The 25,168-nt window shown below is 40.6% G+C and overlaps 1 protein-coding gene across 1 annotated transcript in view; it reads left to right on the top strand.

Moving 5' to 3' along the window:
• ARAP3 (ArfGAP with RhoGAP domain, ankyrin repeat and PH domain 3) overlaps positions 1-25,168 on the top strand; it is a 500,752-nt gene that overhangs the window by 206,078 nt on the left and 269,506 nt on the right. Inside the window, exons 17-19 of the mRNA XM_070746896.1 lie at positions 3,869-3,971; positions 4,626-4,824; positions 13,946-14,009. Of these exons, the coding sequence (XP_070602997.1) occupies positions 3,869-3,971; positions 4,626-4,824; positions 13,946-14,009 (366 nt within the window). The remainder of the gene's footprint in view (positions 1-3,868; positions 3,972-4,625; positions 4,825-13,945; positions 14,010-25,168) is intronic.

The raw sequence follows: 25,168 nt of genomic DNA, 5'->3' as shown, positions 1-25,168 counted from the left end.
CATTTTTTGTATTTGGCCTTTTTTCTTTCAGGTTGTCTGTGAGGTCGTTGCTTAGCCATGCTGGTTCATATTTAGTTGTCTCACTTTTCTTTTTCATAGGGATTGTGTTGATTTGGGCATCTATGATAGTATTTTTTAGGGTCTCCCAGGCTTCCTGTGTGATTTTACCCTTTAGAACTTCCTTCCAGGGGATTTTTCCCAGATTGTCTTTGAGCTTATTAAAGCCAGCTTTTCTGAAGTTTGGGACTATAGTGCTGTTGGGTCCAGCAGCTAGTGATTGTATTATGTTGTATTTTAGGATAACGTGATCACTCTATTTTTATTTTATTTTATTTATTTATTTATTTTGTCCAATACACAATAATATATAATGAAGCTTATAGAGATATAGTAGAGAAGATATATGAGATATAGGAGAGACTATAGGAGAGGGGACGGAAGGCACTCTAGTGCGCTTATGTACACCCCTTACTGACCTCTTAGGAATCTGGAGAGGTCAGTCGTGGATAGTCTAAGGATAAAGTGTTGGGGGTTAGGGGATGATACTACGGAATCCAGTAATGAGTTCCACGCTTCAACAACTCGATTACTAAAGTCGTATTTTTTACAATCAAGTTTGGAGTGGCTAATATTAAGCTTGAATCTGTTGTGTGCTCTTGTGTTGTTGTGGTTGAAGCTGAAGTAGTTTTGATAGGCAGGACATTTCAGCATATGATCTTGTGGGCAATACGTAGATCATGTTTAAGGCGTTGTAGTTCTTAGCTTTCAAGTCCCAGGATTGTAAGTCTAGTTTTGTAGGGAATTCTGTTTCGGGTAGAGAAGTGAAGAGCTCTTCTGGTGAAGTATCTTTGGACATTTTCAAGGGTGTTAATGTCAGAAATGTGGTATGGGTTCCAAACAGATGAGCTGTATTCTAGCCTGAGTCTGGCGAAAGTTTTGTAAGCTCTGGTAAGTAGTGTGAGATTTCCAGAGCAGAAGCTACGTAGGATTAGATTAACAACTCTTGAGGCCTTCTTGGCGATGTTGTTGCAGTGGGTTTTGGCACTCTCACCCAACATCCCTTCTACTTCAATTCCCTCTATCATTTCTTCCCTGTTCATTAGTATTAAGTCTAGTATTGCACTGTTTCCACTTTTGGGGCGAAGAAGTTGTCTGCGAGACTGGCTAGGAATCTATTGGACGTTCCGCTTGGTGCTCTGTTGGTATTCCAGTTAATGTCAGGGTAATTAAAGTCCCCCATTATTATTGTGTTGTGCTTTTTGCATATTTCTGTTAATTGGCTTGTGAAGAGGTTGTCCATTGTTTCAATTTGGTTTGGTAGTCTGTAGTATACTCCTATTGTAGTGTTGCAGATTTTTTCTTTTATGTTAACCCATATGCTTTCTAGGGGGTTGTCTTCTTTGGTTGGGTGTAGTTCTGTGGTTGTGTAGTGGTCTTTTATATATAGTGCTACTCCACCTCCTTTCTTGTGTGATCTATTTTTCTTGAATAATTTTTAACCCTTTATCTGTCTGTTCCAGTCATCTGTTTCATCCCACCAGGTTTCCGTTATTCCAATTAGATCATATTTACCCTCATGCACCATTCTTTTAGCCAGTGGTTCAGTAGTGGAATTTTTTGTTCACTAGCTGGGTACCTTCCTCTTGTAGGTAGTATTGATAAAACAACTACTTGTGCACCTATGTCCTTTATTTTGTTGGCCAGTTGGTCGTAATCCCTCATTATTGATTTCAAATCCTTTCTTGTGTCATTTGTTCCCACATGGAATACTAGTAGGGGGTAGTAGTCGGTTGGTTTGATTACTTTGGTTATATTATCTGTTATGTCAGAGATTTTGGCCCCAGGGAGGCAGCATACTTCTTGGGATTGGATGTCTGGTCTGCAAATGGCTGGTTCTGTTCCTTTGAGGATTGAATCCCCAATTACAAGTACTCTTCTTTTTTTTTTAGGCTGGGGTTGTTTGGGTTGTTCTTTTTCATTTTTGTGCCAATTCATCCTGTGTTAAATTCTAATCTTACCACTACTTTTCCATCCATTGGCTAATAACATTCTAAAATCTCCACATTGAGCAATCCCATTTGCAAATTATATAATCTTATAGAGACTTCTGTAATTAATAATTATACAAATCTTATAACATATCCACAATTTCAATAATTATCTGGATCCTTTTCAATCTATTTCATTTCTCTTCATTTCTCAATTCATCAAAACATAATTCAAACCAACATATAAAATATGTAGTGTTACATAAAACCTTTACAATAATAATTATACAAATTTCATAAAAGAAAGGAGGAACTGACACAAGAAAATAAGAACTTTGAGGAGGCAGTTATCATTTTAGAAATGGAGAAGGCAGCCCACTTCCTAAGATTCCAAAACATAGAGGAGGACAAAGAAGACCTCCCTGAAGTGATGACAGAGCTATTGACAATCACTCTAGGGACAGACAAGAAAGAAAAGGAGGGAGAAATTGATGCAATGTTTAGAATAAAGGTGAGTTACGCAAAGCAATACAAGGTCCCATGGAAGGTATATGTGAGATTTGTTTTTAAAAAATCAATGAGCTGAAATACTAAAAAGAGCAAGAAAGGATCCATTAAACTACAGAGAGAAAGAAATTGTGATTTTGAAGCAGATTCCTAGGTGGGTAAGAGACGTGCATGAGTAATACAAATTCCTGACTGTAAAGCTGATCAAAAGAGAAGCAAACTTTAGATGGTTGATACAAGAAGGAATACTAGTAAAATGGGTGGGAGAAAGATATAGACTAGATTCAATAGATAAATCATTAGAATTCTATGAAACTTACTTCGTTGCAAATGAGGGACAAGAAATAAGAGGACAAGATTACCAAGGACAAGGGGAATTAACAGGAGAAGAGAGAATACAACAAGAAAAAGAAAAAAAGAGGGAGCGGAATGAGAATGAACAAGTGCAAAAGAACAGAGACAAATAAGAACAACTAGGACAGTTCTATAGGTGGCATTAATCACCAGCAAGATTAGCAAGGATTAAATATCTAATCTAATTTAATCATCCACTAATTTAATCATCTAATCTAATCTAATTTAATTGTCCACCAAATGTTGGAAATGTAACCAGATACTGGGGATGTATTATCATAGTGGTGGACATGTGTAAAAGCAAAGAAATATTTGGCAAAATGCATATATGTTTGGGAAAAATGTTAAATTAGGTTATAAAACAAAATATTTTTGCTAGGCACAATATTTGCAAAGTATGATAAAGGGAATTTATATTTAATATTGCATGTCTTGACAGCAGCAAGACTTGTATATGCATAGTACTGAAAAAATAAGGAAATGCCCACAGAGGATGATGCAGAAATGGATAGATTGACAAAAAGAAAATATATTTTCAAACATGGAACTTGTTTGTTTATAAAATGTTTGGACAATAGAGATAGAAATTAGGAGCGGGAAGAGTATGATTGTATTAAAATAAATTGATCCAGACAATAAGATGTTCACTAAGCACGTATGTATGTAATGTGATAAATACACTGTTAAAAAAAAGAACAACTTCTAGCCTGCAACAATATCTGTAACACCATCAAACATCCACATCTGCCTATCCCAGATTCTTGGAAAGGACTTGATAGGTAAACAACATGCCAAATCCAGTTTGAACATCTGGCTGATTGTGCGACAAATTATAATACTGAGTATTAAGACTAATCATTGATGATAATAAATTATAATACATAAAATAAGTTTCAAAATTAAGATTAATAATTAATCACCCAATTATTTTATGGTTTCTTTTTTAACTTTTTAATATCTAAATGGACAAATTATTTTACTGGCTATCTATTCACAATATTTTTGTTTGCTACAAATAGGTTTTGCTTCATGCTAGAACTATATCTGAGCAATGAACGAATACAGCAGTGGGCAGGTGATGATTCCAGTAATCTACAGTCTTGGGCCAGTGCTATTGGCAAGGTAATGGTGAGAAATAATGTTCACTAGAAATTCAGAGAGAGTGTTCCTCCTCTTCTACTATATCAGATCATTCTATTAAGTATCAGTGCACTATAACCTCAACAATCAATAGATGAGATCATTTTTCTTTATCCTCAAATATTCCCAAGCTTTTTTTGTGGAAAATCCCTCCAAGTCAGCTTCACTGCAAATGTAAGTTCCACATGGTTTTCTATTAAAACCATCTTCCCACATAGCTCTATTTATTTGCCTTTCTAATACTATCACCACTTCTGCAAATGTTATTTTTGTCAGTACTGTACTTTCACAGAATAATAAATTACTTGCCAGGCAACACTTGGAATACTTATATGACATAAAGCATATAATAAATCATTCTGAGTTGGAATTTTTATGATTTATGTTGCTGCTGCTACCTTTGGTTTTAAATTGTTTGGTTGACTTACTATGCAATTGAAAACTCCTTCTTTTTGTCTGTAATGTTTAATTATTTTTTAAATTGTATTTGTGTTTTAATGCTTTGTGAGAATTAACTTGTTTTGACTTTGTGCTACAACAGATAAATTATCCACATATAAATAAATATAGTCATAATCAGTTTGCATGTTTTGTTCAACATATCCTTTTCAGAACTTGTATTATCTTCTTTTGCAGTGGTTCACCCCTCTCAGTTGTCACTGTCTGCTGGGCTATGAATTCCAAAGGGTAGGTAGACTCTGCTACAAATCAATGTTAAAACCTAATCAGTGGCTGCAAGGTTTCTTCATCCTCCAGAAGTTTCACCTCTTCATTTGTCCAGAAGAAGAAGGAGCAATTGAGGACAGCATCAATCTAAGGCAGCTTCAAGAACTCAGTGAGTCCAGGTTTTTTTCTAACAAATAAAAAAAGACAGCACCAAATACCTAGAGATAGTAGATATTAATCATTGCTTTTAGTTATTAGATTGCCTTTGTCTTAATATCCACAACAGTCTTAGTAAAAAACCTAAAATACATACATTAATAGATGTTTTCCTGGTTCAGCAGTTATATTGCAGGTTTGCTTGAGTTTCCATCAGAATAATATTTTGCCTCTCCCATACAAATGTTCTGGTAAAACAGATTAGTTTTATGTTAAGCTGTTTCTTTTAGACATTAAACATTCCATTACTCTCATGGTACCCATACTGTCCTCCCATCTGTACTTTTGCCCATTAAATGAGTATACCTTAAATAATGTAGCGAGTTGTGTTGCACTGTTTGTTTGTTTGTTTGTTTGTTTGTTTGTTTGTTTACTTACTTACTTACTTACTTACTTATTAGATTTGTATGCTGCCCCTCTCCATAGTCTCGGGGCGGCTAACAACAATAATGAAACAACATATAACAAAACCGAACATACACACAAACATACCATGCATAAATTGTATAGGCCTAGGGGGAAGGGAATATCTCAATTCCTCCATGCCTGACGACAGAGATGGGTTTTAAGAAGCTTATGAAAGGTGAAAAGGGTGGGGGCAATTCTGATCTCTGGGGAGAGTTGGTTCCAGAGGGTCGGGGCCCCCACAGAGAAGGTTCTTCCCCTGGGTCCCACCAAACGACATTGTTTAGTCGACGGGACCCAGAAAAGGCCAACTCAGTGGGACCTAACTGGTCGCTGGGATTTGTGCAGCAGAAGGCGGTCCCGGAGATATTCTGGTTCGATGCCATGAAGGGCTTTATAGGTCATAACCAACACTTTGAATTGTGACCAGAAACTGATCGGCAACTAATGCAGACTGAGGAGTGTTGGTATAACATGGGCATACTTAGGGAAGCCCATGATTGCTCTCGCAGCTGCATTCTGCACAATCTGGAGTTTCTGAACACTTTTCAGAGTTAGCCCCATGTAGAGAGCGTTACAGTAGTCGAGCCTCAAGGTGATGAGGGCATGAGTGACTGTGAGCAGTGACCCCCGGTCCAAATAGGGTCGCACCTGGTGCACCAGGTGAACCTGGGCAAACGCCCTCCTTGCCACAGCTGAAAGATAGTTCTGTAATGTAAGCTGTGGATCGAGGAGGATGCCCAAGTTGTGGACCCTCTCTGAGGGGGTCAATAATTCCCCCCTGGGTAATGGACGGACAGATGGAATTGTCCCTGGGAGGCAAAACCCAAAGCCACTCCATCTTATCAGGGTTGAGTTTGAGTCTGTTGACACCCATCCAGAGCCCAACACCCTCCAGGCACAGGTACATCACTTCCACTGCTTCGCTCACTGGACATGGGGTGGAGATGTAAAGCTGGGTATCATCCGCATACTGATGATACCTCACCCCATGCCCTTGGATGATCTCACCCAGCGGTTTCATGTAGATATTAAATAGCAGGGGGGAGAGGACTGACCCCTGAGGCACCCCACAAGGGAGCAACCTAGAGGTCGACCTCTGACCCCCCCACTAACACTGACTGCGAACGACCAGAGAGGTAGGAGGAGAACCACTGAAGAACAGTGCCTCCCACTCCCAACAGTGCCTCCCCTCCAGCCGGTGCAGAAGGATACCATGGTCGATGGTATCAAAAGCCGCTGAGAGGTCAAGAAGCACAAGGACAGAGGATAAACCCCTGTCCTGAGCCTACCAGAGATCATCCATCAACGTAACCAAAGCAGTTTCCATGCTGTAGCCGGGCCTGAATCCTGACTGCTGAGGGCCTAGATAATCAGCTTATTCCAAGGACCACTGGATCTGGAGCGCCACCACCTTCTCAACAACCTTCCCCATAAAGGGAAGGTTGGAGACTGGGTGATAGTTGTTGAGAAGGCTGGGTTCAGGGAAGGCTTCTTGAGGAGGAGGTGCACAAGTGCCTCCTTGTAGAGATCCGGAAATGACCCCCTCCCCAAAGGACCATTGACAATCTCCTGGACCCAGCTCCGTGTCACCTCCCTGCTGGCCGAGACCAACCAGGAGGGGCATGGGTCCAGCAAACAGGTGACGGATCTCACAGCTCCAATGGCCTTGTCCACTTCATCAGGTGTCACCAGATCAAATTCTTCCCAGACAGATGGACAAGATAAGGTCCCACAAAGTTGGCCTTGCAATTGACAGATGGAGATTTTGTCAATTCCAATGGTTTTCAAATGTCCGCTGAAATCCTTTGGCACTGCGCCCAGTGTGCCAAGTACCACTGGAATCACTTTCACTGGCTTATGCCAGAGTCGTTGCAGCTCGATTTTTAGATTTTTGTATTTCACTAATTTCTCTAGCTGCTTCTCCTCAATTCTGCTGTCCCCCCAGGATTGCGATGTCGATGATCCTGATCCATACTTTCTTTTTCTCCACAATCAGGATGTCTGGTGTGTTATGCTTCAGAATTCGGTCAGTAAGTCGGAAGTCCCACAGTAGTTTTGCTTGCTCATTTTTGACCACTTTTTCGGGCTTATGATCCCACCAGTTCTTTGCCACTGATAAACGGAAGTTCCGGCACAAGTTCCAGTGGATCATCTGTGCCACAGCATCATGTCTATGCTTGTAGTCAGTCTGTGCGATCTTTTTGCAGCAGCTGAGTATGTGATCGATTCTTTCATCTGTTTCTTTACAGAGTCTGCACTTTGGATTGTCTGTTGATTTTTCAATTCTGGCTTTGACAGCATTTGCTCTAATGGCCTGTTCTTGTGCTGCCAGTATTAGTCCTTCTGTCTCCTTTTTGAGGATTCCACTTGTAAGCCATGACCAGGTTCTTTTCCTTATCCACTTTGCCTTCAATCTTCTCCAAGAACTGGCCATGCAATGCTTTGTTCTGCCAACTGTCCAAATGGCAGTTTTTCTGTACTGGTCCTTAGTTTGCTTCACCTTGAGAAGCTTCCTATTGTTGACCTCCGTCAACACTGACTCTTTGCTCTCCTTCACATAGTCAGCTAATGCATGCTTCTCTTTTTCCACTGTCTGCTTCACTTGCAAAAGTCCTCTGCCGCCTATTTTCCTTGGTAAATACAGCCTGTCAACCTCACTGCAGGGGTGTAGTGCATGATGGATCGTCATTAATTTTCTGGATTTCCTGTCCAGGTTGTCCAGCTCTGCTTGAGTCCAGTTCACTCTGCTAGCTGTATATCTAATGACAGGTATGGCCCAAGTATTTATAACCTTGATAGTGTTGTCACCATTCAGTTTGCTCTTCAAATTTTTTCTGGTCCTCTGGATGTACTCTTTGCTGATCACAGTTTTCACACATGGCCATGCTTGATATTATCCAGTTGCAAAATACCCAAGTATCTGTAGGCTTCTGGCTGGTGGCACTTGATGGTTTGACCATTTGACATTTCAATGCCCTCACTTTCAGTGATTTCCCCCTTTTTCAGTGCCACTGTGGCACATTTATCCAGGCCAAACTCCATGCTGACGTCATTGCTGAAGATTCGCACAGTGTTGGTTAGTGACTATCTCAGTTTCTGTTTTTCCGTACAACTTCAGGTCATCCATATACAGCAGGTGTGAAATTTTTGATGAATTCCTACCGTAGCAGTTTGGTAGCCTACGTTTTTTTCTATAGGATGAGTGACAGTGGGATTATAGCGATGATGAATAGCAATGGGGACAAAGAATCCTCCTGGAAGATGCCCCTTCTGATGTTGATCAGTCCATAGCTTTCATTTCCAACAAAAAGCTCAGTCTTCCAATATTTCATCATCTTTTCTATGAATTTCCTAATGTTTTCATTGACTCCAATGACTTCCAGGCATTTTATGATCCAGCTGTGTGGCAATGAGTCGAAGGCTTTCTTGTAGTCAATCCAGGTCATGTATAGGTTTGTTTTCCTGTTCTTACAGTTCTCCGAAATCATTTTATCAATTAGGAGCTGGTCTTTCATACCTCTGCTTCGTCTTTTATTGCCCTTTTGTTCCACTGGCATGATGTCATTTTCTTCTAGTTAGTCCTGAATTCTGTCAGCTATGATACCTGTCAGCAGTTTGAGCATGGTCGGCAAACATGTTATTGGCCTGTAGTTTCCTGGTATGGCTCCTTTCGCTGCATCTTTCTGTATTAAATATGTTCTGCCAGTTGTAAGCCATTCACTGATATTTCCTGTCTGCAGCATTTTGTTGAACAATTCGGCCATTTTTGTATGCAGGCTGGTCAGGTATTTCAGCCAAAAACCATGCAACTGATCAGTGCCAGGGGATGTCCAGTTCTTTACCTTCTTCACTCTTTCTGCAATCATTTCAGGTGTTACCTCCAGCTGCTGCATATTGCTCCCTGACAATTCCTTCTCAAACTCCTTTATCCACCCAGCAGTCCTGTTATAGTCCTTTTCGACCTCCCAGAGATTTTTCCAGAACTTTGTTGTTATTTTCACCTCTGGCTTTTCAGTTTTCTTATCTGTTTACTGATGCAGGTTCTGGTAGAACTGCCTCTGGTTGGATTGAAATGTTTGATTCTGCCTGTACTGGGTGATCCTAGCTTCATATCGCTCAATTTTCCTGGCTGTCACTGTTATCTGCTGCTTTACAATTTCCAGAGCTTCCTCGATCTTTATTGTACTAAGCCAGTACTTTTTTGTCAAATAGTCTTTGATCTTCTGATTGTTCAATTTCTGCTCCTTAATGTTCTTCAAGTTACTTGCATCCGATCTCAAGCTTTTGATTTTCAGTTCTAGTCGGATTTTCCATTTTGGTTTTCCGATTGGTTTCTGTTGCAGTAACCCTAGTTCTTCAGTTACTATCACAGCTGTACTGTAGACAAGCTGATTCAGTTCTTCAATTGAAGTTACATTGACAGTTACAAGTGCAGAGTTAATAACTTCCATCAGTGGGACAAGTCATTTCTTGCTTATGATTTTTAAGGCTGGCAGTCTCTTTCACTCTGCATTGGACCCTACACGAGCAAGTATTTGGTCCTTAAGTTCTTGCTGCCTTTGAGTCATAGTGCCAAGTGTCTCATCTGCAGCTTCTTGCTGTCTTTCCAAGTTTTCATCAGGTTCCAGTTGTGCAGTGACTCCAGATCTTATTGGAGCTTCTACTGGTACCAGATCAGATTTTGCTGTTTCTATTTTGCAAATTTTCTGTATTTCTTCTAATTCGACTTCACTGAACATTTGGTTCCTGATTATGAGTCAGCGCTGATCGGCCAGTCGAAGTTCTGTTATTTTTGAGTCTGCATATTCTTGTTTTCATAATTGGTACATCCATCTTTGATATCCACGTTTTTCAGGCTCTGAGTTGTAATAACACTTCATGATTATGCGATTCTCTGACATTGAGAATTTCTGACGCTTCTTGATTTGTAAGCTTTGTTTGTTTTGTTCCTGTAGCTCATTTGTCGATGGCTGTCCAGGTTCCACAGCAGCCACCATGGTCCTTTTTATCCTGGGTGACGACCGAGCCAGTATGGACTTCTTTTTGTTTTGTCTCTCCATTAGTTTAAATGGGTTAGGTACGTTTAGTCTGGCTCCTCTGCTTTGACCACTCCGGCAAGGTTAGACCTACCAGTACTTTACACTACCACCCGCATAGCTCTCAGCTTCTTCTTTTTTTAAAAAAAAAAATTATTGATTTTTTCTTCAGACAAACAACACGAAGAACATTCAACATTTAAAGGAGCTACATTTGCTCCGCTAGTCATAGAGGTCTAACTAATAAAAAAAAATCTAACTATAATCAAATCCATACAGAAAAATAAATGACAACATTCCACATCAAAATTTCCATTTTAGTATTACAATTACAATTAAAATATCAATGTAGCATTCTAGTTTTGTAATTTCATTTTATTTGAAATCTAATTTAACCATATATTAAAATATTTAAAATCAATTACTTACTCTAAGAAAATAAAAAAGTAAAATAAACCTTATCTTTAAAATTTCTTAATATAAAACTATCCTTAAAATTTCAATATAACTTTTATGTAATATAAAATCTACTTCATTATATCTAATTTAACAATATTTAAAATCAATTACTCACTCAAAAAAAAACCCCTTATCCTTTAAGTTTCTTAATATACATCTATCCTTAAAACTTCAGTATATCATTTATTTGATTTAATAAATTCAAATGTTTTAAAATTTGTTCATATATTATTTAAACAATTTTTTAATATTCCACCAATTATACATTTTTCCCCAAGTTTTATAAAACTCTGTTTCCATTTGGTTGTTTAACCGTCTTGTCATCATGTCTAATTCTGCACATTCCATGATTTTTAAAAATACTTCTTCATCTTTTGGTATTTCCTTGTCTTTCCGCTACTAAGATATGGATTATTAAATAATATATTTCTTTTTTATATTTAGTATCACAAATGCCTAATAGGAAGAATTCTGGTGTTTTTTAATCTTCTTATACGTTATTTCCTTTAACCATTTTTCTACATTATTCCAATAAGTCTTAGCTTCAGGACAGGTCCACCATATATGGAAATATGTACCAATTTCTTTTTTACATTTCCAACAGACGGGAAATATTAGGAAACATTTTTGAGATCCTATATGGTGGAAGATGCCATCTATAAACATCTTAATTTGATTTTATTTAAAGGAAATTGATTTTGTTATTTTCCAATTATATGTCCATACCTTTTCCCAAGTTTCCAGATTTATTTCCTTTCCAAAGTTTTTGCACCAGCTAATCATGTTATCTTTCAATATCCAGCCTGTTGTTTTATGATTTATTAAATATTTATATAACTTTCCAATTAATTTCCCTTGATTTTGAATTAATAATTTCCCAAGTATATTGTTTTCTTTTTTAAAAATGTAAGTTTTAACATCTTTTTTATATCTAGAATTAATCTGTGTATACTGCCACCAATCTATATCGACTCCTATCTCATGCAGTTCTTGTTTAGTTCTTAATTTTAATTGGTTATCCCATAAATATATTTCCATATCTTACCCTCTTTCAAGAGATTTGGGTGTGAAATGGCTTCAATTGGTGAAATCCATTCTGGCATTACTAGGAAATGATCTTTTCTTATTTCATTCCAAACATCTATTAATGCTTTTCTAATAATATTACTTTTAAAATATGAATGAGTTTTAAGTTTTTTATACCATATAAGGGCATGCCAGCCTAGCATTAAGTCATCTCCTTCTAAATTAAGTATTCTTCGATTTTCAAGAGTTAGCCATTCTTTTATCCATGTTAGAGAGGTGGCTTGATAATATAACTTCCAATTCGGGAGTCCAAGGCCTCCTCTCTCTTTCTTTTCGGTCTTCTAATGAAATTTGTTTTATTCTTGGTTTCTTACCTTGCCATATAAATTTTTTTGTAATTCTGTTTAGTTCTTTAAAAAAGTTTGGTCCAGGATTGATTGGAATAACTTGGAAAAGGAATAATACTTTAGGAAGAATATTCATTTTTATTGTAGAAATTCTCCCAACTAGGAATAGCTGCAAATTGTTCCATATTTCCAAATCCTTTTTAATCTGTCCTATCAACTTTATATAGTTGTCATTTTTTAAAGATATAGCTTTGGAGGTTATCCATATTCCCAAATATTTCACCTTTTTTGTGACTTTCATGGTTCGGTCATATTTTTTGTTAATATCTGTGTCTTCTCCTTATTAATTTTCAAACCTGAAACTTTCCCGTATTCTTCTTTAAGGTCTATTAACTTCAAAATTGATGTTACAGAATCTTCTATTATGAAAACTACATAATCTGCGAAGGCCTGTACTTTATATGTTTCTTTTTTAATCTTCAACCCTTTTATTTCTTTATCTGCTCTTATTTTTATTAATAACACTTCCAGTGTTAGAATGAATAATAATGGTAATATTGGACATCCTTGCCTCACTCCTCTTTGCATTTCTAGTTTTCCTGTCTGTTCATTGTTTATTATAATTCTAGCTGATTGGTTGCAGTATATTGCATCTATTATGTTAAAAAATTTAGTTCCTACATTCATCTTATTTAATTGTATTTTCATAAAATTCCAATCAACATTATCGAATAATATCTAAAAATATGAGTGACATTTGTTTTTCAGGATGTTGTTCATAATATTCTAAAGTATTTATTATTGTTCTTAAGTTATTTTTAATTTGTCTACCTGGTAAAAATCTGTTCTGATCTTCATGTATTATTCCATTTATAATGCTTTTAAACCTGGCAGCAAATATTGATATGAAAATTTTATAGTCTACGTTTAATAATGATATCGGTCTATAATTTTCAATTTTTTCCATCTCAGTTCCCACTTTATGTATTAATATTATTAAAGTTTCTGTCCATGTTTTTGATAATTTACCGTCTGCTATTATTTGATTAAATATTTCTAACATATTTTAAAATAATATTTCAATATCTAGTTTATAAAATTCTGTAGATATCGCATCTGGGCCATTAGCTTTATTATTTTTCTGATTTTTAATAGATTGTCATAGTTCTATTTCTGTAATAGGTTTGTTTAATTTTTGTTGTTGAACTTCCGTTAATGCCGGTAAGTCCACACACAGTACTTAAATAATCAAAAATTAAATCTTCCTTTATTTCTTCTTTTCTATATAGTTCTATAAAATTCTAATGCTATTTCCTTTTTTTCATCTATTCTATGTCTTATTATACCTTTATTATCTGTTAAGTTTTTAATAATTTTGTTTTCTCTCTCTTTCCTAAGTTTATATGCCAACCATCTTCCTGGTTTATTTGCATGTTCAAAATACTCTTGTTTTGCTCTTTTTATTTGCTCCACTATTGATTTTTGATATATCAATCTTATTTTATGTTTTAATACATCCCTCTGATTTTTAACTTTATCATTGTATTATTATTATTATTATTATTATTATTATTATTATTATTATTATTATTATTACTACTACAACAGTTTGTTCTACTGGAATCACTGTCAAAGATTTGTTTTGTACTTTTACTGATGATTGAATTTACAGATTGTAAATTACAAACTTAAAAAAACAGCTGCCCTTTAATACAGTCTCATTTTGACTTTGCTAAAAATGGATGCTTCACACATTCCTGTATTTCCTTCTTTTTTCATGCACTGTTTCCTATCATAGGCATTGTTCCCCTTGCAGAGGATCCAGAGAAAAAAAAGATGCTGATTCTGGTAGAAATGGGCAGGTGAGCTATGTAAGCAGGAGGATCTTTAAATAAATAAACCTGCACCTTTTTTGTAGGCTTAAGTTCCATTGGAATTTAATATAACTCCACTGATTATCCTACAATTCCATAAGGGGGAACATTTCTTAAGTAATGGGATCTTGATCTCTCTACAAATCCAGCACTTAAAAATTGTTGTGGCTGGCTCTGGCCCATCTCCTGCCCCAAGGAATGTGGAGGTGGGGGAAACATCCACAGGCCACAGGTCTGTTTTGCTTCCGATAGAATCTCCTGGCAAAAGCTCCTCTGACGAAGGAAGCGTGGGTAGCAGGGAAGGGGGGAGTTTGGCAGACAGCCCAGGAGAAGTTCAATCATCCTTATCATCCCTGGATTCTGAACAAGACAAGACAGAGCCATGCATGTGGAGAGTGATGCATAGGAGAGAACAACTGAAGGATTATTAAAGGAGATAAGTGAGGCCACCTGTGGTTGGGTGGGGGTTGCTGTAATTAATGCTACAGATAAAAGAGCAGCATGCAGTTTATCTGATTCATAGTTTCATCAAGATCGTGGTTATTTTTATTTTTATTTATTCATTTGTCCAGTACACAAATACATAGGAAGAAAATGGACATGTGGTAATGTATATAAGGGCAAAAGTGAACTTAGAGGAGAGGATATATGAAAGGAAGAGAATATATATATGATAGGTCAAAGAAAGGAAAGACAATTGGACAGGGGACGAAAGGCACACCAGTGCACTTATGTACACCTCTTATTGGCCTCTTAGGAACCTGGAGAGGTCAATCATGGAGAGTCTAAGGGAGAAATGTTGGGGGTTAGGGGTTGTTGCTGTTTCCCTGTTCAAGTTTGTGTGTGGACTTTCTTGACTTTAGAATTGGACTCAATTTCCCAGTTATTGGGTGAGAAATTGGGTTGCATTTAACCTGTGCCTTGTGTGTATCAGAAAATCCCTTTGACATTTAAAAAGGGAGCTGTTTCTGTTTTTCTGTTGATAAAGACTTTTGATTTTCCTTCTATCGTGTGGTGTGTGTCTTTCTGGACTAATTACCCTGTAATTACGGGCGGTTGGGACACGCTGGCAGAAGAAAAACTACCTGATTGTAAAAGTAACAAAAGTTTAAAGATTTGTTAGTAATTAGGATGGCAAATCCCTTCCAATCTGTGGTGCTAACTCATCATAATGATGAGATATATAGCATCCTAATGGCAACAAGATATGAAGGTCATCAAGCTGCCAGATAAAAAGGCAAGCTGGAGCAATATAGGAAGATCCTGAAGAGGGATTATCACTTTAGCAACAACAGCAAATGAATCATTCCATACTGTGTGTATGGAACTAAAATCATTCCTGATAGAATAGTAGAATATTCTCTGCACTTTTTCAGTACCCTTTTTGAACTATGGTAACCAAAATTGGAAGCAGTATTGCAAGTGTGGCACTTAGTCGACAGGAAGATCCTGTCTCCCACTTGGTATTCCTTGAGCTTGACCCTTTTCTTATCCACTTGGGTTTTGTGGGCCTGGTGAACTTCATCGAAGTCTTTATGAGCCAGGGGCCAATTTGCTTGTAGTTGATCAAGACACTCCTTTAACAAAGGGATTTGGGGATGGGTACAAAGTCTTGGCTGTGGACCAATCAGAATGGAATGAAACCAGTGCTACTATGCACTAAGTTATTACAGGCCACCTCCGCAAATGGCAACAAGTCACTCCAATTATCCGAAAGATAATTTATGTAGCATCAGAGGTACTGCTCTAGCACAGAATTGGCCCTCTCAGATGCCCCATTTGTCTGTGGATGGTGGGCAGAGCTTAAACGCTGGGTGGATCCTATCAGGGAAAAGAATTCCTTCCAAAACCCAGATGTGAATTGTACCCCCCTCCCCCGGTCAAAGATGATCCACTCAGGCACCCCTTGGAGCCAGTACATATGTTGAATAAATAGTGTGTCCAGGACCTTTGCTGATGGAATCTTCAGGCACTGCATGAAGTAATCCTGTTTGGAAAAAAGGTCAGTAATCACACAAATAACATATTTCCCCCCACTCTCAGGCAGTTTGACTATAAAGTCCATAGACTGGAAGAGGCCCTGAGGTTTTCTCGGGGCCTTTTAGCTGTAGCACAGATGGGGCAGCTAGCCACATAAGCTTCAATGTCCTTGTTCAGTGAGGGCCACCAAAACTGTCTCCTCCCTGTGTAAGTTTTTCACAAATCCAAAGTGTCCTGCCACCTTGGAATCATGGGCCCTCTCCAATACACTCTCCCTCATAAGAGCTGGCACAAAGTCTAGCAAAAAGGAGTGCCAGGGGGAACATGATAGCAATATATAGATACTTGAGAGGTTGCCATGTAGAGGAGGGAGTCACACTATTTTCCAGGGCACCAGAGGGCCAGATCAGAAGCAATGGATGGAAGCTGATCAAGGAGAGATTCAACCTGGAAATAAGGGACCATACAGGACTTAACTTTCTGACAGTGCAAGTGATCAGCCAATGGAACCGCTTGCCAGCAGAGGTTGTGAATGCCCCAACACTTGACACATTAAAAAATATATAATATATAATATAGTTTGGATCCCACCCAGACCAGATTTTCCCAAAAAGTGCACTCCACTGAGTGGGTCCATTTTTAAAGCTTCCACCATACGGGACTTAAGATCCCCTTAAGATTCAGCTTTCTGGGATTTTTGTGCTCAGGTGACTACCAGGCATGCCAGTTGCTTGGCAGGTATGACTGGCTGGACCACCTCCTGCCACTGTTCCCTTTAAAGTACATTACAGCATGGGGGTGCAGGCAATAAGAAATATCCGCACAACACTTTTCAAGCCCCGCGAAGAGTGGTGCAGCCATGGGGAACATGCCTCCCTGCCCACCTTTCCCCTCAGGAGATTCCTGTCCCTCTCAGCCTCCTCCCCCTTTCCAAGAGTCTTCAAGTTTGCCCTTCTGCTGCTGCTGCCACTCTTTGCCTCTCCTGCTCCCTCTGCGGGAGCCATTTCTCCCCAACTTCTTGGCTGGAGAGAAATCCTCCTCCACTCCTCCAAAGACTGGCTTTCCCCTCTGCAGCCCTTGCCTGCCCATCTGCCTGCCTGCAGCTTCTCCTGCTCTCAGCTCCTCCCAACTTCCCAAAACCAGCTTTGTCCGTCTGTACTCTCCCCCCCATGGGTCCTCCGGCTTCTCTCCACAGCCTCTGGTGCTCCAACGTGTCCCAGGAGGCAACAGGGAAGAGGTGCAGGTAGCTCCAGCCAGCCATCCTTGCAGTCCCCCTCCCCTTCATTCCTCCTTGCTCGGCCATCCCCAAAGTGGGGTGGGTGGGTAGAAAAGGCAGCGAGCAGGAGGGGAGGGGTCTCAGACAGACGCCTGCCAGCGTTGGCCCTGCCTGACCTGGGACTGAGGCAGCAGGGCAGGGTTGAATGACAGCTGTGTGTCTGAATGAGAAGGTGAGGGCAGCTAGGAGGTGCAGCTGCAGAAGGAGCCTTTTGTCTGGGGGGCAAGGAATGCCTGGGGAGGGTCTTCTAGTGACTTCTAGTCCTGCCTTAGCCATGAAAAATGGACAACTTTGGGCCAATCATCAGCAGAGTTCCAGTGCCACCTTAATTCTTATTGGAGGGGGATGTGAAAATTTAAAAAAAAATAATTCTCAATTAATTTGGGATACCAGAAGGATGCTTGTTGAGGAAAGAAAAAAACCACAGTTGAAATTTCTTCACACTTTTCATTTTTAAAGGACCCCTGGAGGGACTGATAGGCAAAAAAGAAGCCGCGTGTTCCTTCTCTTATTTGGGTATACCAGGGTGATTCAACAGAAAAACACATATGGCTCTTCCCTGCAACAAGCTGAATGAATGAGATCCTGTGGTCTAGAGGTTAAAGCTACTGCTTTGTAAACCAAACCTCACAGGTTCAAATCCCGGTGAGATAGCTGCAGAGAGCAAAAAAAGCTGGAACTGGACTATAGTAATCTCCCATTTTTTTCATTATCAGTAAAAATATTTTTTATTTATTTGTTTGTTTGTTTAGGTGTGAAGCACACACCAAAATAAAAACAATCTCAAAGTGAAATCCCATACAGCTGTTCTGCTGAACACATTCTGCAAAGGAGGTTTTGCGAAATCAATCAGATTTTGTTGTCTTGAAAAAAAATAAAGTGCTCAGGCATGAAAATGTCCTTCTCAGACACTGTAATTTTCCGCACCCTCCCCCCAAAATTGGAGGGAACATTGCCCCCAACCTCCTCCCCTGGGTTAGGTTTTTCATCCTGTTTCTAGCCTTGAACTCAGCCAGGGGGGTCTTCAAAATGCACCCAAAACACAGTCATAAAAGCATCATAGCCCTTCATCACTGGATCATCATCATTGTCTTATAGGTCTACATCCACTCTGCAGCCACACCCTCCAGGGTCATTGATACACATCTCACTTTGGAGGCTTTGTTAGGGAAGTCCTCCCCATATTCTTTCATGCACTTCCAAATTTGGGCACGGAAAACATCCCAAAGCTTTGGAATCCACAAGGTATTTTAGTCCCAGCGGCAGAATGTTTGGAATTCGATGCCTCAGCTGTTCCCCTCCCCCCGGCAGGGTTCCCTTGGGCTGGCAGTACCAGCTGAAGTGCTTGCCGCAGTCTCTGAAGATCTCTCTGGGTGGGTGTTGTGGTTAGCTCTGGCCCAGCTCCTGCCCCAAGGACTGTGGATGTGGGGGAGACAGCCACATGGTGCAGGCCTGTTTTGATTGTTGTGTTTCGTGACTGCTTTACTGACTTTGACCTTTTGTGTGCTGATTTTTCCCCGCTTTGAAACTAAACCAGGGCAAAGTGTGTTTCACTTTGTGAAAGAAGAAGGACTGTGAATTGCCTCACAGCTGCAAGCTAAGTATCACAGAACTGATAAGGGACTTGTACAAATTACCAGTTTGTTTGGAGACAAGTGCTCTTTGCTATACCAAAAGAGGGCTTGGTTTAAGTGAATTTTCATTATAAAGAACATTGTTTTGAATTTTCAAACGTGTGTGTGTCTGAAATTTGTACCTGTGAATTTTTGGGAGGAGTCTACCAGAGAGCCCGACAGAACAGTGGGCCTCCTCCCTGGCTTCTTCAGCATCTCCCCCAGATGGCAAAGCATACCTTCCACAGCTTCTTCAGTTCTCCACAGCCTCTCTCAGTCTTTGCAAGCAATCAGATAGCAAAAGGTCTTCTGTCTCCTCTTCTTCCATTTGGCTCTTTGCTTCCAGAGCCAGGACACATTCACACCTGGGGGGGGGGGTCTTCCTCCAAGGCATCAAGGCACCTCACTCCCAACAACCACTTAAGCTCTGGGGGGGTATTGGTGTCAGATTCCCCCTCTCATTCCCCCTCAGACTTCTCTTGGCTTTGTCTGGGTGGAGGGAAGGGAGGCCTATTGAGCCTATTCTCAATGCATGGGCATGCAAGGCTGCCAAAAGGCAGGAATGGTTCCTCAAGAGGATGTCTCCTCAGGAGTAAGCTTGCGGCTAATTGGCCACATCCCCAGCCTATTTAAGGAGGAAGACTAAGGAAGCAATTTGCAGGAAACAACGTTCATTCATATTCCTTTGTGTTTTGACTACAGAAAAGTCTGGCTTATTCTCTCTCTCTTGGCATTTTTCTTGCCAATTGCTTTCAGATATTTTGCCAGCCACTATAAGACTGTTGACTTGGGATTGAGTTATTACTTCGTGGACTCGTGCTGGCTGTTAATGAATTTGAATTAAACTGTATTTGTTTGACGACTACTAAGAAAGATCATTAGTAGTCTTTAATTAGTAAAGTAAGATTTGTACAGATTTTGTGCTGCATTCTTTATGGTCACAGAGAAAGTAGCTTTCATAATTAGCCTGTTATCTGAGCACACAGCTAATTACGTTACGCCCTGCTCACTCGAAATGACCCACTTTTGAACAATTACAAAGCTTTTTGCAACCGGCTGCAACACCAATATGCCAATCACATTCATGCGCAAATGGCTACTAGGCAATTAAGATTTTGAAACAGGAACGACCCATAGCAGATTACATCAATGATTTTTGCTGTCTTAGCCAACAAATAATTTGGAATGAAGATGCTTTTATAGAAGTGTTTCAGGATGGGCTGTCCAATAGAATGCTAGATGAATTGGCTCATGGTGCCATTCCTCCCACCTTGGATGAATTAGAACAATTTTGCTTCATCATTGAGGCCAGGTTCCAGACCAGGGATGCTCGTTGGCCGGTACAACCAGCCCCAGTGCCAAATGTCACTAGGCCAATTACAGCACCCCGCTGTGTGGTCCAGATGACACCTGTCAATCTACCAGTACCAGCCCCAAGATGTTTCAGGTCACCTGTGAGCCCTGTGGTTCACTCAGCTCCTGTGGCCAGAGAACCCATGGATCTTGGTGCAGTCAGACCTCACCTGACCAATGCAGAGAAGGCTCAATGTTGAGCTGAAGGTTTGTGCTTGTACTGTAGGGAGAAGGGCCATTTTGCCATCTTTTGTCCCAATAAGAGACATGGTGTGGCAGTCCCTGCTCCTGTTCTAGTTCCTGCTCCTGCTCATCAGTTCTAGTCAACCGCTGCTGAGGAAAGACCTAATGGAAACATTAGGTTTGGGCAGGCACCAGGCCAAGTTCCAGTTCTACCAATGATATCCTAGACCCCTGAGACACCTGATCCTAGCTACCAAGATATTCCTTGAGAAACATACCCAAGCCCTCCCAGCACACACTTTGGTGGATTCTGGAGCCACCACAAATTTCATGAATGGCTTCATTCAACACTATCCATACCCTTGTGCCCAGTCAAGCCCCTGATGACAGTTGAAATGATTGATGGAACCATATTGCTGTCTGAACCCATCAAATTCATGACCCAGCCTGTGCGTCCCTGCCTTTGATTCCTGAACTCATGGAATGTCTTTGGTTGGTAATCATCTTCACTAAGATAGATCTGTGAGGGGCCTACAACATGGTACTCATCCGAGAAGGAGATGAATGGAAGACAGTGTTTGGGACCCAGTATGGCTGCCTCAGAGAGGGGTGGCATACAAATCCAATTAAATAAATAAATGAATAAATAAATAAATAAATTTTGAGTATACGGTCACTTCATGAACGACATCTTCCAGGATCTATTGGACAAATTTGTTGTGATTTACCTCATTGACATCTTGATCTACTCGCACATCAGTCACCTTCAACATCTCCGTGTCAGGCCTAAGCCATCATGTGGAGTTAGAGACTTTGGCCTGCCACAGTAAAATAGTATTATGGGAATGAGGAGGGGTAGTTGCATGAAAGGGAAAGTTACTAGCCACAACAAATTTCTTTCTTAGAGTCTATCTTTAGTTCTGCATCAATGGGTGTAAGGAGGAGGTCAGTGAAATCTCTGCACTTGGACTAGTCCTCGTGATTAACTTGTAGGTGTGGGGATGAGGGATGAATCTTAACATGGATGGGATACTAGAAAGAAGTTAGTATTGGGATGGCAACGGCGTGACCAACATGAACCTTGGATGAGAGAATTGGACTGGAATCTGATTTATTTCTCAGATGCTATTTGGGGCGCTGACATTCTGTCAAGTTTGTTTGTTTGTTTGTTTGTTTATTGGAGTTAAAAGGACCTTGCATGTCATCAAGTCCAACTCCATGCAATGCCTGAGAGAACATCACCTGTATGCTAAGTTAGAAAAATGTCAATTTTGCTGGACCACCATCAAATTCTTGGGATGTCTTATTTCTCCAGAAGACATCACCATGGAGCCTGGCAAGGTCAAGGCCTTGAAGACATGGCAAACCCTGCATAGGGTAAAAAATGTCCAGAGACTCTTGGGATTTGGAAACTACAGGGTGGGGTTCACCACCCTGACCACACTCCTCACTCGACTCCTGCAAAAGAAAGTTGTATTCCAGTGGGGCGATGCTGAGCAGCAGGTGTTCCTCACCTTAAAGAAAGTCTTCATGAAAGAACCCATCCTCAAGCATCCAGACCCTCATTGCCCCTTTGTGGTGGAGGCAGACACATCAGATGTTACCGTCGATGCCATGCTTCTGCAGACGCATCAGGACGGCGGCCCCCTGCTCCCATGTGCTTATTATTCCAGAAAGCTGATTCCATCTGAGCACCATTACACTATTTGGGAAAAAGAACTGTTGGCCATCAAGACTGCCTTAGAGACCTGGAGACTCCACCTTGAGAGAGCCCAAGTTTGGACTGATTATAAGAACTTGGAGTTCTTACAAACTGCAAGAAAACTGAATCAAGGTCAGATCCAATGGTCTTTTTTCTTTGCTTGATTCAACTTAAGAGTGAAATACACCCCAAGTTTGTTTGTTTGTTTATTTATTTATCAAATTTGTATGCCGCCCCTCTCCGTAGACTTGGCACAACCCCTGAGCAGATGACCTGCCCTGCAAACCCAAGTACCTCCACACCAAAGAGCCATTGCCGCTTCAGACCATTCTGCCTGTCAAGTCAATCACAGCCATAAATGATCCAGTAGACCTATGAGAGCAGATTCGGGAAGCACAACAGCGGGAGCAATGCAAGCAAGAGATTAGCCCTGACTCTTCTTGGAATTTTTCTGAAGGCCTGCTCCATTTCCAAGACAAATTGTATGTTCCAGAGAGCCCACTCCACAGCCTGATCATGACCCAATGCCATGACAACCCTTCAGCTGGACATTTCGGTTTCTTCAAGACCCTACATCTAATACCTCAGATTTTCTGGTGGCCTAGACTCCAGCATGATGTCCATTCCTATGAGAATTCTTGTGTCCATTGTCGCCAAGCCAAGACCACCATGGGAACCCCTCTGGACTACTACAGCCCTTACCGAAGCCAGAGACACCTTGGGGAGCTATTTCATGGACTTCCTGACAAACTTGTCCCCTTCCTATTGTTCAAGACCATGCTTGTGGTGGTGGACCTGCTGACCAAAATAGCACATTTCATTCCCTGTTGAGGAGTGCCAATGGCTCAGCTCACTGCTTGTCTGTTCATTCAGCATATTTTTTGGCTACACAGTCTGCCTGAAAAAGTAGTGTCTGACAGAGGAGCCCAGTTCACTGCTATGTTTTGGAAAAAGCTCATGTTGGCCCTTGAAGTTCAAGTCTGTCTAGCGTCCATGTAGCACCCATAAACTCATGGAAGTAGGAGAAAGTAATCAGCATCCTGGAGCAGTACCTGTGTTGTTTTGTCAACAACCAGCAGAATGATTAGTCAACGTACCTTCCTGTGGCTGAATTTGCTTTTAACAACTCCCAGCACACTTCCACTCAGTGCATTCCATTCTTTGCCAACTATGGCTATCTTCCCACTCATGCTCCTCAATTCTGGGAAATGGGTGTGGAAGATCAATGTTCATACAATAGAGAGCAAGGACTTACAGCAGTGAGCTGTTCCTAATCCTCCTGGATTCTGAAATCCTGGCTTTGAATGGAGTTCAGTGAATAAACTGTCAGAGCCGAGAATTAACTATTGAAAATTTACAATTCTGTTTTGGCCGGCTTTTGGGACTGTGCTGATAATGCCTGAATTGGCAGTCGGCCAATGTTCCCTCTAATTTTTTTCGGTTTGGGCGGAAAAGTATAGTGTCTGAGCGGTAGTCCCCTTGGGACTGGGCGGCATAGAAAAATAAATAAATAAATAAATAAGAAAAGAATCCCTTCTTTTTTATTAAAAGAAATTAATAATTTTAAAAAACCAAAATCCATTACTATTAAAACTAAAACAACCAGCAAAACCAAAACCATAACTATTAATAAAAACAGGTGAGGGCTGGGGGGGGGTTCTCTGTTATTATTTAAGTGCTTTTACCATATGCTTTAAATCAAGAGTCACTTCTCTCTCTGTTTCTCTCTCTTTCCTGTCATTCTCTGCCTCAATCATTTTCTCATTTCTCTTTTTTTCTCCCCTTTTTTCTATCATTTCTCTCTCTCTCTCTCTTCCTCCCACTCTTCTCTCTTTCTTGCTTTCTCTGTCTCTCTCTCACTTGCTTTCTTCCTGTCTCTCACTCTCTCTCTCTCACTCTCTCTTTCTTGCTCTCTCTCACTCTCTCTCTCTTCCTTCCTCTCTTCTCTCTCTCTTTCTCTCTCTCTCTCTTGCTTTCTTTCTCTTTCTCCCCCTCCCCCTCTTGCTCTCTCTCTTTTTCTCACTTTCTCTCTCTTGTTTTCTTTTTTATTAAAAGAAATGAATAATTTAAAAAAACCAAAATCCATTACTATTAAAACTAAAACAACCAGCAAAACCAAAAACATAACTAATAATAAAAACAGGTGAGGGCTGGGGGGGGGGTTTCTCTGTTATTATTTAAGTGCTTTTACCATATGCTTTAAATCAAGAGTCACTTCTTCTCTCTGTTTCTCTCTCTTTCCTGTCATTCTCTGCCTCAATCATTTTCTCATTTCTCTTTTTTCCTCCCCTTTTTTCTATCATTTCTCTCTCTCTCTCTCTCTTTCTTCCACTCTTCTCTTTCTCTTGCTTTCTCTGTCCCTCTCTCACTTGCTTTCTTCCTCTCTCTCACTCTCTCTCACTCTCTCTTTCTTGCTCTCTCTCATTCTCTCTCTCTTCCTTCCTCTCTTGAAGAATTTGGAGATACAGTGATCCCTCGATTATCGCGAGGGTTACGTTCCAAGACCTCTCGCGATAATCGATTTTCCGCAGTATAGTGGTGCGGAAGTAAAAACACCATCTGCACATGCGTGCCCTTTTTTCCATGGCCGCGCATGCGCAGATGGTGGAGCTGGGGAGCAATGAAAGTGCGGAAGCCGACAAAGATTGCTTTGAATGTCAGCTGCCCCCGCCCCCCCAGCACGTCCAGCGCCCTCACCACTACCGCCTGCTCGCCCGCCCGCCTGATCCACCCCTCTCACCGGCTTTCGGACATGGGTCCTCCTGCAGCAATGCTGCCGAGCAGATCAGCTGCTGGGCGGCCGAAGAAACCTTCCCTGGGTCTTTCCCGCTGCCCACGCAAAGGGGAAACCCCGATCTTCGGCTCCTCGCTGCTGCCCGCCCGCCGCTCGCCCGCCCGCCCACCACCCGCCGCTCGAGAGCAAGAGGGGGAGAGATAGAGAAAGAGAGAGAAGGAAAGAAAGAGATAAGAGAGGGAGGAAGAGAGTGTGAGAGAGGAAGAAGCAAGAGAGAGAAAGAGAGAGAGAAAGAAAGATGAGAAA

This window comes from Erythrolamprus reginae, chromosome 3 (assembly GCF_031021105.1).
Source record: "Erythrolamprus reginae isolate rEryReg1 chromosome 3, rEryReg1.hap1, whole genome shotgun sequence".
In the NCBI taxonomy this organism is placed as follows: domain Eukaryota; kingdom Metazoa; phylum Chordata; class Lepidosauria; order Squamata; family Dipsadidae; genus Erythrolamprus; species Erythrolamprus reginae.
Note: the sequence above shows the minus strand (reverse complement) of the source record. Positions and strands in the feature narration are given on the sequence as shown.